At 35.8% G+C, this 21539-nt stretch overlaps 1 protein-coding gene across 2 annotated transcripts in view; it reads right to left on the bottom strand.

Moving 5' to 3' along the window:
- Positions 1-20153, bottom strand: part of Gart (trifunctional purine biosynthetic protein adenosine-3 Gart) — a 29852-nt gene extending 9699 nt beyond the window's left edge. Inside the window, exons 1-12 of one of the 2 annotated variants that reach the window (XM_073092857.1) lie at positions 19684-20153; positions 17523-17770; positions 16697-16877; positions 14441-14654; positions 9019-9149; positions 8703-8826; positions 7739-7961; positions 5081-5297; positions 4497-4695; positions 3456-3663; positions 1373-1620; positions 508-657 (exon numbers count right to left, since the gene is read on the bottom strand). In XM_073092857.1, the coding sequence (XP_072948958.1) occupies positions 508-657; positions 1373-1620; positions 3456-3663; positions 4497-4695; positions 5081-5297; positions 7739-7961; positions 8703-8826; positions 9019-9149; positions 14441-14654; positions 16697-16877; positions 17523-17770; positions 19684-19854 (2314 nt within the window). In that variant the 5' untranslated portion in view covers positions 19855-20153. Of the gene's footprint in view, positions 1-507; positions 658-1372; positions 1621-3455; positions 3664-4496; positions 4696-5080; positions 5298-6358; positions 6502-7738; positions 7962-8702; positions 8827-9018; positions 9150-14440; positions 14655-16696; positions 16878-17522; positions 17771-19683 lie in introns of those variants that run through there. The other variant, XM_073092858.1, reaches the window with a different exon arrangement.
- Between the last annotated feature and the right edge of the window lie 1386 nt (positions 20154-21539).

Genomic DNA, 21539 nt, shown 5'->3' on the forward strand with positions numbered 1-21539 from the left:
TGTCGTTAAACAAACGCTATATAAAAAAACATACTATAAACTAAGTAATTATTTGACTGACAAAACGGTGTGGTCTGAAGTAGTTCCAGCTCCACATGTACCATTAGGTTACGTTTAACATTGTAAAAACATTTTTTTTTAAAAGATGTGTGTTATGGAGTTTCTTTCGCCGCTTCTTCTCCATAACGAAACACCTTGTGAAGTGTTGGTAGTTGTATTGACATTCAAAAAGTGCTCTGTAAAGAACCTATTTTGAATTAAAAAAAAAATGATTTGATTTGATACACGTTTGCTACTCGTATATGATTAAAAATACAGTAATAAGCAAAATATTATAAAGACACAAGATATTAAAATTATTATATCATATGGTTGACTTAACCGAATGTAATAGACAACTAAACTAAACCAATTGTCTTTGCCATTGGAAGAATATGGCATGCTAGAGGGAAGAAAAATTTAAATAAGTAAAAAACCAAACCGAAAATTATCTAAAGCAAATCTTACCTTCTTTGCCGATAGCCTCGACAGAACCAATGATATCAACATCGGCTTCCATTAGTTGTATTACTTCTTTTACACAGACTGGATCCACGATGGCCACCATACCGACTCCACAGTTGAATGTACGCAGCATCTCGAAGTCTGACACTCCGCCTGCAGTAGAAGTTACTGAGTAAGACTGGTGGTAAATAAGATAACGAAACCAACAGATACTATTTTTTCTTCGATGGAGAACTATTTAAAGAAGCATAAATACCATACAAATATACTTTTTATTGTGAGGTATCTCTTTATGAACTTGCCTTAACTATTTACTGTGATATATTTTTTTACAATGAAAATAATTAAGAGAGAATTTTACAAATTCATCGTTTTTCAACTGCATTAATAAAAATAGATAGGTCGCTTAGTCAAGATTCTACTGGAGTAGTATTATGGCTAATTTTGATAATGATTCCTAATTTAAATATCTCCTACTATGGTGTGTAGCGAAAATACACAGTCAAAACAAACAATAAAATTCGATAAAGCCCAATAGTTAGTCTTATAGTGATGCTATTGCTTAGTATGTACACAATGGCAAAAACATTTATAAATACGTCCAAAATAAAATATTAAAATAATTATAGCTTTAAACAAAATACTCATTACTCACTTTTAATTTTAAATGGCATTTAAAAGTATGAAACGTTCATAGCTATGTTTTTTTTTTACAATTGTGAGGGTAGTGTATTAATATTCGTACGGTGTAAAAATCGGCTACTTTGGACACAGAAATGCGTGGCTAAAATGCGGGTTTAGGTCACAGAGTGCTATAATAGTTATTTCTACCTAAACTTATGTTAACATATTGCCAAATAACACTCACCCTTAGCCTGCAACCATCCGAAGAGCGGCTTAATCTTGAACTTGGTAGCATCCAGCTTGACCCTGACGCCGGGTGGTAGGATCCTGGGGATGTTCTCCAGCAATCCACCCCCGGTGATGTGCGCCAGGCCCTTGATCAGGTCCTTCTTGATAGCCGGCAATAGGGCCTGCACGTAAATGCCAGTTGGTTCAAGGAACTCTTCACCAAAGGACCTGCCCTTTTCTGAGAATGGCGCTTTCTCGTGGAAGCTGCAAATGTAAAAAAAAATGTTGGAAGTTTTATTTACTATATGCATAAATAATGAAATGGTGTACAGATTTTTTATTAAGATAATTACTTAAGCTATATACACTGTATGTTTGTCTAGTAAAGTAATTATTTCTAGTAAAATAATTGCAATATATGCGGTAACTATTAGTCAGCAACAAATCTATTAGCTACATTCATAGGCTGAAATAGTACAGTTTTTATTTAACGAGCAGTCGAAATGAGTTATCATTAATTGCAATTCAATTGCCATAATACTCAAAATCCCGTCCAAATTCGATGAGTTGTTTTTGAAAAATCGCGGACATACGAGGGTGCGTTTTTAAGTCCGCGGAATGGCAGGGTTGGAGGGGGGATAGCGGGCTCGTTAAGGGCGGTACGTGTTAAGTGACTCATAAATAGTATAAATATAAAGTTTTATCACAATTGCATCATTAGTTTTAAAACTATCGACAATTAAACAACTCAATCCGGAAGAAAATTGGAAGTATGGAGAAAATCGAGCATCGCGCCGTTATAAAGTTCCTTACCAAGCAAGGAAAGTCTGTGCAAATCATAATGGAAGAGATGTCATCGGTTTACGGGGACTCTAGCCCTGGAAAAACGATGGTTTACAAGTGGAACCACCCATTTTAAGCAAGGCAGGGATTCACTTGAAGACGACCCACGACCAGGACGGTCTGTTGAGGTGACCATTCCGGAAACGATAGCGGAAGTCGAAAAATTAGTACTGGAAGATGCTCGGCTAAAGAAGAAACAGCTTGCAGAAATGGTTGGAGTATCGGATACAACCATTTTTAAAATTCTGCATGACCATCTTGGCATGACTAAGGTCAGCGCGCGGTGGGTGCCGAGAATGCTCACGCCGCCTCAGAAACAACAGCGCGTTGAATGTTCCCGTGCGTTTTTGAACCTCTGTGGAGAAGATAAGGATATTGTACTGAATCGAATTGTTACTGGAGATGAAACTTGGGTTCACCATTATGAACCTGAGTCTAAACAAGACTCCATGCAGTGGCATAAAAAGGGTACAGCACCTCCTAAAAAGTTTAAGGTGTCACAATCGGCCGGCAAACTCATGGCGACAGTCTTTTGGGATGCAGAAGGAATTTTGTTAATAGATTACAAAGATAAAGGTGTCTCTATAACCGGAGAATATTACGCAACAATCTTGGAGCGGTTAAAAGAAGCCATCAAAGCAAAAAGACTAGGAAAATTATCCAGAGGTGTCCTGCTGTTGCACGACAATGCGCCCGTATACAAGAGCCGTATTGCACTGGCTGCCCTGCATAAGGTGGGCTTTGATATTTTAAATCACCCACCCTATAGTCCAGACCTGGCTCCCAGCGATTGTTATCTCTTTCCAAAAATGAAAAAAGAGCTTCGTGGAAAGAAATTTTCTACAGACGAAGAAGTAAAGGACGCAATTTCCTCGTATTTTTCCGACAAGGACAAAACATTTTTTTATGAGGGTTTAAATAAGTTAATACAAAGATCTGAAAAATGCATTCGTCTTGCAGGAGAATATGTAGAAAAAGAAAAATAATTTTGACATTTTATTTTCGCTCCTTGTCCCTCATTCCGCGAACTTAAAAACGTACCCTCGTACATACATACATAGGGGACGAATATAGAACCTCCTTTTTTACAGTTATATACATAGCTGCGTTAGTGTGCCCTTACTGTTGCTATGGAGTATACTATATTACTTGTAGTTGTGTTCAATCCCATTGGCTCTCTAACTACACCTGCGTGCAACAATTTCAGAACGGACTAGCAGTTTGGCGCGGACAATACAAAAGTAAATCCGCCTCACCTATGTCCACTCTCGGCCACGATGCGTTGCACGAGGCTGTACCCGTTGCTATGCACGCCGGTAGAGGGCAGTGCGAGCACCACGTCGCCCGCGCGGATGTCGCGGCGGCGCGGCAGCTGGCGCAGGTTGTCCACCACGCCCACCGCGAACCCCGCCAGGTCGTACTTGCCCACGTCGTACATTGTTGGCATCTCCGCTGTCTCGCCACCTACAGATTTTTTTTTGTTTATATAAATTACCAAGTGAGTAATAGGTACTTTATATTAATTACAATCTAGCCTAATTTAAGACTAATGAGTAATTCTACGCTAACTTAAACTGCAAAATAATCATATAATGAAGGTGGCGTCCTCTGACACTGCACTTCTTTGTTTTATCACATAAGTAAGTAGACATTGTTCTTGTGTTATATAATGTTCACTTATCATTATATCACGAACATGTAGTGTTATGTCACAAGCAGAAAATAACATTTTTATTACATAAATGGTCTCAATTAGGGATTGCGTAGATCCAGCAGACATTAGTTGCACTTCACATTATAGTATTCATAAAATAAATAAATATACATGGAGCCGAACTCCGAAATATGAAAGAGATTGCCATTGACTATAACATTAAGATACAAGAAAAAGATAATATCTAGAAATTGACTTTTGAAAGTTGAATCGAACATAATTGGAATTTTGAATTTTAGACTGTTTGTTACACAATCAAATAACAAACAGCCTACTGTATTAGATACATTAATTCGATATTAATAGAAAATACTTAGAGATGTCTTAATAGGTAACTTGGTAAAATATTATAAGACTTTATGGTCTATCATTGATAATTATTTATAAAATAAATATTTCAGTTAAAACACAACATCGGAACTTAGACCATAATTCTACCTTACCTCACTCTACTATACTCTTGCTACTAAAAATACACTGTTTACAGTAATGTTACTGCTAAATCTGTTAAATACGAGTAGTAAGAGGGATAATAACATTACAGTTGAACCATAAATTCGGAACAAAACCATTAAACACTCACCCAACAGCGCACATCCAGAGAGTACGCAGGCATCAGCAATCCCTTTTACGATAATCGTAGCGACGTCGACCTGCAGCCTCCCGCACGCCATGTAGTCGAGGAAGGCGAAGGGCTCCGCGCCCGCGCACAGGATGTCGTTCACGCACATCGCCACCAGGTCCTGCCCTATCGTGTCGTACTTCTTCATCGTTTCCGCTAGCTGTTAAACATGGTGAAATGGTTAACGTTGTTTTACGCTGTCATTTGATATAAAGTAGATAACGAACAAGTAGACAAAATATTTATCGTCGCCATACGAAACAAGTCATTACATACCTAAGACCTTTAAAATAGCAATCCAACTTAAGGACGATAACACATCCTTTATGAGAACAATGACTTAGTTATCATGCCATCTGTACCTTGCTTGAACAACAGGTCATCAAAACCTAGGTTCATATCTGCAGTATTATTATCAACAGCACACATGGCAGCGTGTTCGTATATATATTATTAATGTTGTTGGCATTATATATATGTTATTATTTCAGACCACACATGTTATGTCCATAATAGTGTTAGTACAGTTAGTACATTAATCCCACCTTCAGCTTAGTGCCCACGCCGTCCGTACCCTGTACGAGCACGGGGTCCTTGAGGCCGGGGTCCATGGCGGACAGCTGGAACAGCCCGCTGTAGCAGCCGAGGCGGCCGAGCACGCCGCGCCGGTGCGTGCCTGTCGCCAGCGGCTCGATCAGACGCACCAGTGTTGCTGCGGCGTCGATGTCAACACCACTTTGAAGGTAGGATAGGCCGTTGATCCTGTTCAAGAGATAAATAAGAGTCAATATGACGGAAATTGTCATTATTTAGATGTGGGCTCGATGTGACGCACGGGCGTCGCTGCGGCGTGGATTTCCACACCGCTTTGTAGGTAGGATAGGCCTTTAATCTTGTTCGACAGATGGATAGAGTCAATATAATAAACTGGTTCTTATATATATATTTACCGCATGTAACCTCTGAGATATTAAGTGGAAATGTCTGAGAAAATATTTTATGGTAATATTTAAGAATTCTTCGTTCGAAGTCTTCAGTCATTTGATTCAAGAATTTGTGTTGCCATCTTTAATAAGTTATATAGATATTTGTTTAATACCTTATCTACAAATTAGGTGGCTTAGAATTAGGTAGGACAATGGTCCACGAAAGAAATGTCTTTCTTTAACGTTTACAGTTGTTTACTATTTACATATACTTTTTATAAAAATATGTATAGATTTAAGAAACAAACACAACATTCCCTTACCCTACTGTAGTAATTGCTATATCATTTTATAAGGCGCTTTTAAAAAATAACTTTTCGTTTTTAATTTCAGTCGAAATTTGTTGTCAAATTAATATATTTACGAAATAATTGTTACACAGGTGATTCTTTGCAGGAGAACAAGTCTCACTAGTGCAAGCAATAAGACCTCTATTTGAGGATTGTGCTCGTATATACAATATATTTTAAAAAAGCTTCGATTTAGTGATTCAAAATAGGTGTTGTACTCACTCCTCTTTCGGTAAGTAGTAAAACTAAAACCAGAATCCTTTAAATATGCAATCGTATACTAAAACTATGTCTAAAACAAGTATTTCTAAGACTAATCTACAACAACTAAGATAAAACACAAACGTGTGTTTGAAATGAACTAATACAACCATCTTATAATAACTTATGTACTATACAAAAAGAAACATACAACTACATACATGAACGTGCACAACACACAATTTGACATGCATTTGAAAATGTAATAAACCTTAGGAATTATGACAACAAAACAACAGTAATGCCAAGACATTTATTACAAGCCAATGAAAATGAAATGCACACAAATGTGAAAGAACTTTTATTGCAAAATAAATGCATTGGACACAACAAGCAAAATAATGAAATGTAACAAAAAACATATAAAGATATAAGTTTCTCGTGTAACTACTTCATATGTTACCCATTCATTGTCCGAGAGATTGCATGCTGAAACAAGCAACAAACAGTAACTATTTACACTTGAAATGTTCATGAATTATAAATAAAATTATAATACCATCATGAGGAGTGTAAGTAATCATGATTGTACTGACATAGTAAAATTATAAAATCTCTTGTCATATATTATAGTTTAAACCAGATATGTATAATTTATAATTGATTTCTTAAGATGCAATAGTTTAAAGTCTTTACTTATAAAATTAAACTAGTAAAAACGCTTTCTACACTCACAGCCCCACACTAGGATTCCCTGTATCGTGGGTGCCATGGACACACACATAGACAAATACACGAACACCCAGACCCAGAAACAGAAATCTAAATTCATCATTTTGATATCTGTCTGGCCGGGGATCGAACCCGGGACCCTTTGCGCGTCAGACCGGTATGTTGGCCGCTCCGCCACGCGGGTCGTCAAGAAGATACAGCGCACCTGACAATTAGTGCCGCTCAAAAACAATCATAATCAACACATCGATTCGATTACAGATTCATTACTACGTTTTAGCACTATGTTGGGTCAGTTCATAGTAGACGAGACTTCCGATAAGCCCGCAACAAATTAAATTGATACCTAGGAAAAACACTTACACGCGGTATCGTTTCAATCCTGTTTCTTGTTGAAGTTGATATTCGCGACGGCGGCGGCGCGCAGCGTGTCGTTAGTTCGTGTCACGTGACACAACCGTCGCGGAAGAGACTTGGGACGAACCCGTGACTTTACATCGTCACGGGTTCATCCCAATCAAAATCATAAATATACTCACTTGGAGAAGGCCCGGTGCGCGATGTCCTTCCTGTACTGCTTGCCGGTGAAGTCATGCCCTCCGCGGCCGCCAGCAGCACGCGGCTGTCCCACGTCACCAGCGAATCGTTGACGTCGCGCGATACGCCGGACATAGACAAGACTTGGGACAGACCCGCAACGAGTGAAATCGAAACACTCGTTTGGAGATACGGTACACTATATCCTTCCCATATTGTTTGTTTGCTGTACCGTTATCGGTCACGTCGAATCAAGACAAAGCTTGTGAGTTTCTCGAGTAATTAAATTAAAATTACAAACCACATTGCACTTACTTCAAAAAGAAACTTTATATTCTTTTAACATCGCCTATCGGGGGACATTGGGTGCATAGGACGCTTAGGATCTGCGACGATCGAAAATATCTCTCTCATCCTCTCGAAGATATGTCAACCGCAAAACGATAAAATAACTCACTTGGAGAAGGCCCGGTGCGCGATGTCCTTCCTGTACTGCTTGCCGGGGAAGTCGATGCCCTCCGCGGCGGCGGTGGCGGCGGCGGCGGCGGCGCGCAGCGAGCCGGCGCGCGCGGCCGCCAGCAGCACGCGGCCGCCCCACGTCACCAGCGAGCCGTTCGCGCCGCGCGACACGCCGCTGTGGAACACCACCACGCCCGGCGTCGACGAAGCTTGCGATAGACCTGTAGGTACACCGTACACGTTGAAGGTGGTAGAACCCTTTGTGGTTCGACTCCGGCGGCACCACGGCCACACCTATTTCTGCCTAATAACAGCAGTGTTAGGCGCTGCTGTGTTCCGGTTTGAAGGGTGTGGTAAGGGAGACATACTTTTCCGTGGCGTTCCAGCTTTGTCCTCAGGGGTAGCGGCGCATCTGCGGCCGACCTCAGGTAGGAATATCTAATTCTATCTGGGGTTGATTACAGATGTCCATGGGCGGCAGTAGCCACTTACCATCAGGTGGACTGTATGCTCGTCTGCTACTTCTCTATCATATAAAAAAAAAGTTAATACTTTAGTTCACTCATTAATTTACGAACAAAATTTAAGGCTTTCAAGATCATGACGACTAAAAGTCAAACAATTTTGGATTGGTTTACGTTAAAAAAATCTTACCTAATAATGCTATACAATCATACTATCAACTAGTAGTTTTTACAAAAGAAATGTGATAAATTATTTAAATATTGCATCTCCAAATGGATTGAAATATAGACATCATGGAAAGATACTATCCTAAATAAAATTAAGTAAATAGATTTTAAATAAACTTTCTAATGTTGTTACTAACACCGTTGTTACTAAGAATATTTAATCATAACACATATAATTAAATGTTAAATGCAGTTGATGATTTTATATTATTTTAATTAATGCAACTCTTGATATTTAATAATTTATAAATTTGGTATTTTTTAACTTACCACTGATAACGCAACCCTTTGTAGATGTTTCAGGGTAACCCTTGGAAGCGATGACAACTCCCACCGCTGATAACCTCGTGTTCCATGTCACTTGCAATTGATTTAATGTGCCGTCGACACATGCCTGAATACAAATATAAAACTTTAATCAAACTTGAAAGAACTGATTGAGTATAGTTACTATTAGCTTCGCTCTAAGCGATAGAAGTAGATAGAAGAAAGTTACAGTTCAAATCTCGACCGATCATATAGCCTTATTATTTTTTTATCTTAAAGCATTCTAAACAAGTGAAATATTCAGAACCATTTTATTTACCTTCATAACAGTATAAAGATCTGACTCAAGAAGCATCATGAGAACCTGGGTCTCGGGGTCGCCAAAGCGACAGTTGAACTCCAACACCATCGGCCCCGACTTAGTAATCATCAATCCAGCATACAGTACACCTGAAAGGATTAAAATTGTTTGTAATCTTCACAGACGAATCTTTTATCTTTTAGGTATTATTTTTCTTTTATGAAATTAAAATAATTAAAGAGTATATAGTCCACCTACTGATAAACGGTTATTGACAGCGCCCATGTACATGTATAATTAAATAACAAAATAATTCAGGTAACGATTAAATTGAAACTCTTCTGCAAGTATATTTGACTCAATATAAAGTAATAAATATAATTTAAAAAACTAAAAAACACGCTTTTATGTTTAAATCAACTAAAAACTGGGAAATAATTTTTAATCCAGGAATCAATTAAGAACCAGTAAATAGTATAATTGTGAAAAAGCGTGGTGTGCTCCATTTACCAGTTTTCGAAAAGCGCCCCACACTTTTTCCACAATTATACTATTGACTGTTAATATGTAGTGACGGCTTTATTTCTTTAACAAGTAGGTATCAAGACCACATGACGAATATTAGTATTAGTCGGTTTGTCAATAAAGAAATATAAAAAACTTATAAATTCCCTTATAATTATCTATTGCCGTCGTGTATGTTAAACTATTATTGTTACACAAATAAGCATTTCTCTCAAATTTCAAAAACTTCAATGACATCATTGCAGCGTCACAACGCATTGAACCTTGACATTGTTCAGCGTCTTACAAATAAATCTGTTTACTTACATCAACAATATATATCGCAAAACAACAGACGCAACATTTTTCATCTTTACTCATAACAACAATCTCATAGCTCCTATCGAATCATATTCAACTTTAACTCTTTACTAATTAGGAAGAATATTCGTTATTTTAAATTATATTACTGTTAATTAAAATTAAACTTTATATCTTACACACTTAAGTGGTAAAACTTAGGTATAGTTTTTGAAAAGCACATGTTTGTTACGCGTTATCAATATTTATCAAGTTCTTAGCTAGCGTTGTTAGTGGCATTGGTTATCAGCTCATTGTATCATCCTTAATTGAACGATCCCGATTATTATAATAATAAAATGGTTTTGCGTAAGTAGCCTCAGTAGGTAGCTACGACATTTGCGTGAAAACAAATAACAATGTTATAATCATAATTGTGTTAAAATATGTTTTGTGAATGACCAATATGTACGGAGTTTATTGACATCGCCGCTTAAGTTGTCCAGTGTTCTACAATTGGCTACGATTGAAAAAAAATATTTTCATGATACGTTAAGGTGCAAAATAAATAAAATCTTTTCACACTCATAGACCTATAGTGAAATGCCCACTGTCCCCCTTCGTTTCATGCTTGAACCCATGTCTCTTTAACGCATCCAAAATATTGGACCTTCCCAGTTAATTAATCGGATTATTGTGACGGATGTACAAAAAAGACTTTTGTCGTTTAAATAATAGGTGGATAAAGCATATATAGGGGTGAGTGAACTTAGTCTATATATTATTGTGCATCCATTATCCGAATAGTGATCACCTATTAGGAAGCCTTTTACTACGACCATGCGAGAGAGGATTAGAGGCCTACCAAACTTTGGTCAAAGAGAAGAAGAAAGCGTTATTCTACTCGTGTGTTGATCAGGGTTGTTTCCCTGATTTAATGAAACATAGCAAAATAATTCCATTGTTTAAGGCACGTGATACTAAAGATCCCAACAATTATAGACCTATCTCAGTACTGCTTGTTCTAAGTAAAATTTTTGAAAAGATCCTCTTACCCCAAATGTTGCTTCATTTTAAACTAAATAATCTTTTACACCAAAAGCAATTTGGCTTTACTAAATACCGTTCTACCACAGATGCTGGTGTTCAATTGCTGCGACATATTTTTGATTGTTGGGAACAAGCACATGATGCTATAGGTATTTTTTGTGACTTGTCTAAAGCTAAAGCTTTTGATTGTGTTGATCATAAAACCTTATTGCTAAAATTACAATATTATGGTATTCAGGGAAATTCTCTAAAGTTGATAAATTCTTATTTAAACAATAGAGTCCAACGAGTGCAAGTAAATGGAGCATTATCAGCAGGTTCTAATATTGAAATAGGTGTACCTCAGGGCTTCATCCTAGGTCCGTTTCTATGTTTAGTTTATATAAATGATTTGCCAAATGTAGTAAAGGATTTATCTGAGGTTGTTTTGTTTGCTGATGACACTTCCTTAGTGTTTAGAGTAAAACGACAATCACAGGATACGAACGATATTAATCAAACTCTTTGCTTGATTCAGAACTGGTTTGATGCAAACAACCTACTCTTGAATTATAATAAAACTAAATGTATTAAATTTATGCTACCAAATGTAAGGAGTACGGGGATGAATGTCGCTCTAAATGGTGAGACTTCGCAATTCATCAATGAAACTATTTTCTTGGGGATAACCATTGATTCTAAACTCTAGTGGGGTCCCCACATCTCTGCTTTGTCCAGCAGACTTAGTACTGCAGCTTTTGCAGTCAGAAGAATTAGACAGTTAACAGACATCCCCACTGCCAGACTTGTCTATTTCAGTTACTTTCACAGCATTATGTCTTATGGCCTTCTACTGTGGGGTAGTGCTGCTGACATAGACTCTATATTTACTATTCAAAAAAGAGCAATAAGGTCAATATATAGTCTGCGGCGTGGTGAGTCCCTAAGAGAACTGTTTCCCACTATTCATATATTGACGGTGCATAGTCAATACATTTATGAAAATATTATGTATGTAAGAAAACACACTGATATGTTTGAAAAAAATAGTAACCACCATAACTTTAATACAAGAAATAGAAATAAATTAGCAATTCCTAAACATAGATTATGTAAGATGGCTAGATCTTTCATGGACAACTGTATTCGTTACTACAATAAAATACCCGACCACATTTGAATCTCATAGAAAAAAGTTCAAACATGTCGTTAAACTAAGGCTATGTAAAAAAGCGTACTACAAAGTAAGTGATTATTTGACTGACAAAACGGTGTGGTCTGAATTAGCTCCAGCTCCACATATGTTTTTGACAAAGATGTGTGTTATGGAGTTTCTTTCGCCGCTTCTTCTCCATAACGAAACACCTTGTGAAGTGGTGGTAGTTGTATTGACATTCAAAAAGTGCTCTGTAAACAAAATAATTTGAATAAAAAAATTTGATTTGATTTGATATAAAAATCTCTCCAGTGCCACACCTATCAAATAAAAAGTAGAATTTAACAGTACCGCTAGAACCAAACGTAGGTAGGGAAATTGCATACTAAAAGGTTCTACGACCTTTAACCCGTAGTTGCATCACAAAAATGTATAAAATAAGCCTATGCCAGTAAAACTTGGCAAACATCAGGCCAGGCCAGAGGGCGATGACACGCCACCTCCGATATTGATGATAACGAACTAGTTAGCACAGTCCTCGTCGAGTTACCAGCTTATCCGAGGGGTCAGGTTACGTCAACACGAGCCTTTCAAAGACAAAGAAAATCGCGTCTTTGTGTGTCAGTGTTGAAGGTCAGGTCAGTGGGTAGCCAAAATAAAACTTTCTTAGGTGGCAACAAACTCAGTAAGTTTTATCAATATGTTGTTATTTGTCTGTTCTTTATCAATTTAATTACAACAAAAACACTTCTTTTCGTCATAAAATCTTACTATTTTATCATATGTCCGGCTCAGAGGACCAAAAGTATGATGAAATCAAGTTAAATAAAGATATACCGCCCTTGTTCCATCATATCGATCAATCAATCATTTGTCGCTACCCGATATCATGTCAGGAGCGCGTGCATCCGACTTAGGCTGTGCACAGGCGCCAAACAATTTATAGGCTGTTTGCAAACTATATCTACTTATTACAGTTGAAGGAATTATGTAAGTGTGGGCACCACCTTTGCGATAAAGGGCGAATAAATCACAAGCTGTTGATAATATCGTTATATTTTATTAGGTTGAAAGTTCTCTAGATAGGGATGACTCGTGCGATACTACTTACATGTATGTTTATGTTACACTCCCTCACATTGTAAGATAATACTAGAAAAAACTAGATAATCAGCTCATATTTACTGTAGTAAAGGGTAGTGCTTGTATATGTGTGAGTGTGTTATTGGAAATAGGTGACACTTGATTATCTTTATTGGGTATTGCCATTTTAATATATATTAGATATCTTGTACATACGAACATTATGTACTAGTTTGTAATTGCTTATAGCATAGTGATATTATTTCAGTTAAAACTAACATTTACGGACTGACATGCAAAACCCAACTGTGAGCTTAAAAGCAAGAGACATGATTATCGTGATCCTTACAACATGTAAACTGGCACAAAAAAGGTTTCTTGAAATTTAATTCTCTAAGATTCTGACTTCCCACATGTACGTCAAATACACCAATGAGATTGCTTGATCTTCATTGCCTAATTTAAGCTAGGAGCTTAGCAATGTATTTTTATTATGTTTTAAAACGACACCTTACATATAAACTATTTCTCCATCGCACTGGGAGGAGTTCAGTCTATCCTTCTATACATTATAATCGTAAAAAGTTCCCTTAAAATTATTCTACCTTCTCCACCTTTAAAACGACATAACCGAAACAAACATTGTTGCCCTAAAATAAATTATTAAAAAAATGTAATCCTTCATCACTCAGCGTAGTCATGGTTCAATAGTGTCATACGTATATAAATTTCATCTATGTATAAACTAAAATTCACAGCCACAGGTCATCTTTCCGGACCTCTTGCCCTCAACCTTAGCGAAATAACATATCGCCCAGGAATCTACTATAAACAATGGAATATTTTACACGACTGATAACGGGGACATACACTTCGTCACAGGGTAACGTGAAATCAACTGAGATAGTACGAAACGACTCAAGGCGAAAGTATGATTGATACAAATAAAAATATACACAAGGTGAATTTTGATTGAAACTATTATAATATTAACTTTATGTCCACTGTACAATCCCCTTCTAAAATGTGTTAGTGAATCAAATGCTAAATATTAGTTCAATTTTAAATTACTATCTATCTATATCAATTTCCATTCTATTGTATATATTCATATATTTTTCATATGAAACCATATGAAACATATAGATATGTAATTTTCTACAGAAATGAAACGCTTTGTAAAGCGATGGTATTTGATTTTCATCCAAAAAGAATTAGCTAAAGATTAGATACTTTGCATAAAGTATTTGTTACGAAACCAACAACAAATAACGATTCTTTTACAAAAGTATCTCTTCAATTTTTCCCTAAAACTATCACCCCCTACTACATAAGTGATTTCTTATTATAGTCTTTAACCCAACTTACCAACATACTTAACACCTTCCGCCTTCAAGCCATCCACCGCCCTCTTCAACACCTGGTCTTTAACGTCAGCGAGCTGGTCCGGTGTGATGAGTGGGCAGGGGCAGTAGGCACCCATACCGCCGGTGTTGGGGCCGGTGTCCCCGTCGCCTATGCGCTTGTGGTCCTGCGCTGGCGGCATTATTGACACCGTCTCGCCGTCCGTGAACGCTAGGACCTAGAAAGTCATTGTTAACTGTTGTAGTATTTTATGAAATTGTGTGTAGTTCGCGGGCATGACAGAGCGGAAGCTTGCTGGTCTGAGACGCATTGGATTCCAAGTTCGATTCCTGACTAAACAGATCAAATTGTTGACTATTTGTTTTTTGTTTTCATGTACTTGAATTTTTATATATTTGCCTTTAACAAAATTTCACATTTATATAACAAGGTTTAGGTTTACAAGGTAGAATCCTCTGTGGTTCGACTCCGGCGGCACCACCGCCACACCTATTTCGGCCTAATAATAGCAGAGTAAGCGCTGCTGTTTCTGATTTAAAGGGTGTGGTAAGGGAGATATACTTTTCCGAGGCACTCCAACATATTTCTCAAGTTTAATGGAGCACGTATGGCCGACATCAGGTAGGATATCATTTTAGCTGTAATTAGTTACAAATGTCCACGGGCAGCAGTAGCCTCTTAGCATTAGGTGGATTTTGATGCTCGTCTGCTACTCCTATAATATCCTATAATATAAAAAACTTTTATTTTATTCCCAATGGAAATATTAAAACGATACGAATCGTAACTACGACATGACGTAGGTCAGAGGCTTGAGCCACGAAAAACACGCGTGAAACGATAAAGAGTTTGGTTCATATATTGACATTGTTATATTATACCCACGTAGTATAATTACGTAGCGATTTGACCAGACCAAGTTGAATCATATGTCAGGCTAACTTAATAGTGTATGGACTTCTTAATTCATTTCTATAAGGTCTTAGTGAAGCGCCTCCCCTCTCTCCAAAAGGCTCTCCCCTCCACGTTTTTCTACCTGTTCGAGATCCCTCTACTGCTATTTTTAAACACAGGTATCTTTGAAAAATGTTCCTATATGTCTACTCAGGTTAGATTTAACATATAAATAAAAAAAACTGTTTAAAATGAAAATATATGGTCAAACATTATTTTTTTATAATAATTTGTTTAAACATTTAAAAATGGAGTAAGTGCACAAAAAAAATTTGGTAAACATTGCAATTTACAGTTTTATAAAGAATTAATATGATCGATGTGATCATATTAAATCATTCACTATAACTCTAATCCGAGGTTTTACGGTTTTGAATGCTCCAGGCACTCCACTATCTGGGATTTTATTAATGAAACAATATGATTTTCCCGAAGAAACGCCCGATCGATCATAATAACTTTATTTCGGTAGAACACTTTGTGTTATAAGGCACTGACGCCATACATGTTTCTGCCTAATAACAGTAGTGTTAAGCGTAGCTGTGTCATGGTTTGAAGGGATGGTGGTAAGGGAGACATAGTTTTCCAAGGTGTTCCACCTTAATCGTCAGGGGTAGCAATGCATCTATTGCTGGCTTCAGGTAAGACTCTGATCTTATCTGTAGTAGTACCGTTGATTACAGATGTCTATGAGCAGTGGCTACTTACGATCAGTCAATCCATGCTCATTATCTATTTTTTTTATGATGATTTTTCTATTTGTATAAAAAATCTTACATAACATAGCAACAATAACCAAAGAAAAACTTGGTAAACATATAATAAAAATACGTCAATAGAATAGATGTAGTTTTTTATAATTATTTTTGAAATCCCCTTATCTTATCTGGGACCCCATTGAGCGTGGTATTTATAAGTGCTTATTTATTTGACCCCCTTATCAAGCCGACGTAACGATTAAATGCCATTTTGTACACAAGTTCAGCAATTAGTTGAAATAAGTATAGAAATTACTTCATAATATATATGAAAATCAATTAATTATGTCGATGACATTGTGTCGATAGTCTGACGCATAGAAAGGTTTCGGGTTCGATCTTGAGACAGACATCAGAATGATGAATTTAGATCTCTGTTCTGGGTCTGGGTGTTTGTGTATTCGCCTTTGTATGTGTTCATGTGTTCATTCAACATAGGAGATCCTAGTGTTGGGCTATCAGTGGAGAAAGCACTTTTTTATAAATCTACACAAGAGGAAGCGCCAAAAGCTTGATATATCCAGTAATATCAAAGTTCTCTACTTACCGATACTTCATCCCCTTCTAAGAGTTCCTCGACAACCAGCGTTTGGCCCGCGGCACCATATTTGGCGTCAGTGAGAATCTCGTCCACGGCGTGGCATGCTTCTTCCTTGTTAGAAGCCACCACCACTCCCTTACCGGCGGCCAAACCCGACGCTTTCACTACTAGAGCTGGATATGGTGCACTGAAATAAAATTAATTACCTTTACTATACATAGCTCTAATTTACCACACTTCCGATGTGGTAAAATATGGTAATAATATGGGATAAATAGTTGAAAGACTATTTTTTTTAATATGTGTCTAGTAATAAATTAATCCTCTCAGTAATTTGATAAATAAAAATGTGACAGACATTGTTGCACATTAATTTCATGAAATGAAAATTATTATGAACAAATCTATCAATTATGTGAATATAATTTATATGTTTTTTCATGGTGTTTTATGTAACATTAGAATATTTAAAGAACCTAAATCTATTAAAAAAACTTTACTCACTAAATGTATCATATTCATACATAGATTAATAAAGATACTTCGCCGCCTTGAAATTGAATGAAGCCACAAACGGCTTATTAGTAAGTTCTTTTTTTTTATTCTTGACAAATAAAAACATTTTAAGAGAAAATTTACGAACAATATACTACTGCGTAATTTACATACAATACATTACAATAAATAAATAATTATTTCAAATATTTTAAGGACATTTTAGCATGGAGACGTGGCAAAACTTTTTTATGCAACTACTTCAATTCTCAAAACTGGGTACATTTTCTTGTTAGGAGTGAGTAATCTTTACTAATCTATGTATTCATAATAGTACCTATTAATGAATTCCTTAGCTGCATCTGCATTGGTGAAAGACTGGAACCTCGCAGTTGGTATCTGGTACTTATTCATGAACTTTTTAGACCACTCCTTGTTGGCTTCAATCTCTGCACCAGCCTTCGTGGGGCCAAAACACTTGATGCCATGTGGAGTCAAAGCGTCCACTATGCCATTTGCGAGAGGGTCCTCTGGGCCTACAATGACCAGGTCTATTGAATGGTCTTTGGACCATTTTGCAAGAGCCTAAAAAGATGAAACAACATTTAATTAGTCCATTTGTATGAAATTCATTTTGTTTAAATAGTAAGATGGTTTTATGAAATTAATAAGCTCATTTTTAAAGTATAACTTCTTTTGTGGTGTTTGTAAAAATTATTAGAATGATCATTGACAAAACCAACATTAAAAAAATGAACACCATAAAGTTGATTAGTAAATAATGCAAATTTGGCAGAAAGCTATCACTTTTATGTTTCTGATATGTTACTTTATGTTACACTACATTTCATGATGTGTCAAATCATTTCATACTTATTATTTTGTAATATTTTTTTTGGTTTGTAACACATAATTTTCCATTTGATGCATCTACATATTGATACATGTGCCCCTTTTTTAACAAATGTAGCAAAAAATTAAAATACCTCACATTTCCTTCCTCTGCAATAACATATTATATGGACAAATTATATTTTACTAATCATAAGTCCTGCACAATTAATTAATTTTTTAATTTAGTTTTTTAAAGTAAGATAAATTGGTTATTAAAATTCCGTACTTAAAGTCGGTCAATAAAATATTTTCATATCTCATTGCAATAATACACTTTTTATTGCTGTGTAACAAGTTAAAATTGGTACTGATTTATTTCTCATATTATAGATAAGAGGTTTATTGTCCATTAATTTCTTAAATGTCAAATGTTATCTTTATATTAAACAAAAGATTTATGCTACACATCATCATTCACCAGTTATTGTCATTGAACACACAAGAAAACAGTGACTAAACATAAGAAAGGTTTATATAGTAGTAAGTCATCTATTACATTAAGTTGGTTTGGTAGACCTCTTATGTATTTAAATAAATTTAATTATGAATAAGGAACATCAAAGAAAAGTTAAGGTTTTAATTTACTCACATCTATTTGAAAGCCTGAGATGCCATGTATAGATAGATCCTCTAACATGGGAGATTAAATGTTATACTACAATAATTAACGATATATTTTTTTACAGCACAGTGGTGCCGCTGGAGTCATACCACAAAGGGTTCTACCATATTACATTTTGCAGGCTTCAATCCATAGGGGTTTATAAAAATATGAGCTTTTTATTTATTTTGTCAATATATAATTTCACAATGGGTCATAATAACAGCTTAATTAATTTTTAAGAAAACAAATAAAATCTTTTTGATATGAAGTAAAATTATGAAGCTTTTTTGTATCCTGAAAAACAGATATATTTCATATACACTCCTATTTTTGAAGCCTGCAATATTAAAGTTTTGCTTTATCTCAATTCACAAAAATGATGTCAGAGCTTCACAACCATAAATGTATATAAAGTCTCACACTATCACCATAACCTACTGTATATTTAATTTTATATCTATAATTTGAAAGGAACATATATTTTGAAGGCTGACAAACGCTATGTAAAAAAGCATACTATAAGCTAAGTGATTATTTGACTGACAAAATGGTGTGGTCTGAAGTAGTTCCAGCTCCACATGTACCATTAGGTTAAATTTAACATTGTAAAAAACAATTTTTTAAAAAGATGTGTGTTATGGAGTTTCTTTCGCCGCTTCTTCTCCATAACGAAATACCTTGTGAAGTGGTGGTAGTTGTGTTGACATTCAAAATGTGATCTGTAAAGAACCTATTTTGAATAAAAAAAAATGATTTGATTTGATTTCATTTGAAGAAGGACTGCTTTCATATTAAGCTTGTTCGATTTAATATATAAAATGTCCTAACAAATGATAGCTTTCAAGATATTCATACATGTAACAATTTAAAAACAGCTGTGTTTTTTTAGGCTTTAGTATTAGCTATTTTGCAACACAACTATTCAATGAAATATTTTATATTACTTGAAATATAACCGATTTAATATATTTTTTAAGTTTTTTCATTTTAAGTAACTTACTGGATAGTCCTTGATGTCAATGTCTACACTTTCCACCTTGTTAGTGGCAGAAATGCCGACGCTGCCCGGTGCGCAGTATATTTGTTTAACGAACGGCGAGTCGGACAACTTCCAGCAAAGCGCGTGCTCGCGACCGCCGCCACCTATCACCAACACCTTCGCTTCGGCCATGGTCGTATACAAAAAAAACTAAATCGAATAGAACACAATTGTTTACGTCGTCTAAAACTACAAAATTTCAAATGCAATCTTTAAATTAAATTTGGAATTATGATTGGAATCTTCTTTCAAGTAGATTAAGATTATCATTTGCTGCAGCCAAACTTTTTTACTAATTTTACAAAAGTTAAAAACGTTTCAATTAATTTAAAACTTTTATAAGTTCTAATCACACCACCATCTACAACACGCGTAAACTATATAATGACATTGACGTTTGAGAGAAATATGACAATACTGACGTATACGTTTCGTTTGTTAACTACACAAAAGATGTTTATACTAACCCCGATAACCCTATCAAGTACTAACAACGACTCTGCAATTTCAGCTCGCATAGCAATGAACTACTTAATTTGCTGAATGTCTAAGAGCATGTCGATATTTTATTATAATGGAACTTGGCTACGAATGAACTAACAATCTATAAGTATTGCTTGGCTTATGTATGAAAGTAAACGTTATTTTGGTAACATGGATATATTCTGCGATGAATCTCAAATAGGACTAGAAGTGTCTGGAATCTTATCTGCGGTCAATCACCTTACCCCCACACCACATACAATACTTACGACTTAAATGAATATAATTTCATCAAACAAAAAGGCCATGTGAGCCGCATAGATAAGTATGGTGAGCCATGTAAAGTTGCTAACTAGAGAGTAAAAGAGCAGATTTGTTATTATTTTCATATATGATTTGACCGCAGCCAACTTTAAAAGCGACGTTTTTAAACATGATCTATTAAATGTTATTATATCTATTAAATGTTGTTATATCCTGTATTAATTTTTGATTTAGATATTTTAGATACTATCCTTCAATATTACAGGTAGCCTCAACATCACCGACCTGTATCAACACACAGGAAACACCAATGAAATTAATAAGTTATTGTTAACATACATAAACATTATATAAATAAATAATTATATCGTACTCTGCAATGGGGTTTAGGTTCGGTTTAAATGAGATCCTTACTTCCTTATCCTTATCCTTACTCTCTTACTAATATTATAAATCCTTAAGTAACTCTGTCTGTCTGTCTGTCTGGTTGTCTCTTGTTCACGCCTAAACCACTGAACCGATTTTTATGAAATTTTGTACAAAGATAGTTTGAGACCCGAGAAAGGCCATAGGATAGTTTTTTATCCCGGAAATCCCACGGGAACTAGGGGTGGCGATCAAAGATCGATTAATCGGAGAATCGATCTTTTGGATCCAAAACATCGATTATTTTAATCGATATTAGTAAGGATTGAATCGTGAACTATGTATTTGATCAAGTGATGATCTTTAGTAAAGTTCAAGGTACGAATTTACAGTTTTATGTATGTTAGTATGTTATATTATTTTCTTTGAAACGCAGGCGAAGCCGCGGGCAAAAACTAGTAATGAAATAAGTTAAAGTGCTCCCTTAAATGGCATTTATATGTGGGTCCCTTAAATGACTTAGATATTTTGGAAAACTCTGAAGAAGATGATTCTTATATAACTGAGTCGTTATGGTTATAGGTCAAGAAACAAACTTGCTTTTCTGTTCTATGTTAGTGCTCGTACACAAAACTGCGATGCGACGTCGCATCGTAAAAATCTGCGAGCTCCCTCGACGCATCGCAAGAACTTGCGAATTAATT

Source organism: Epargyreus clarus, unplaced genomic scaffold (assembly GCF_041222505.1).
Source record: "Epargyreus clarus isolate Ecla_fem2 unplaced genomic scaffold, WU_Ecla_fem_2.2 ptg000004l, whole genome shotgun sequence".
NCBI classification, from domain to species: domain Eukaryota; kingdom Metazoa; phylum Arthropoda; class Insecta; order Lepidoptera; family Hesperiidae; genus Epargyreus; species Epargyreus clarus.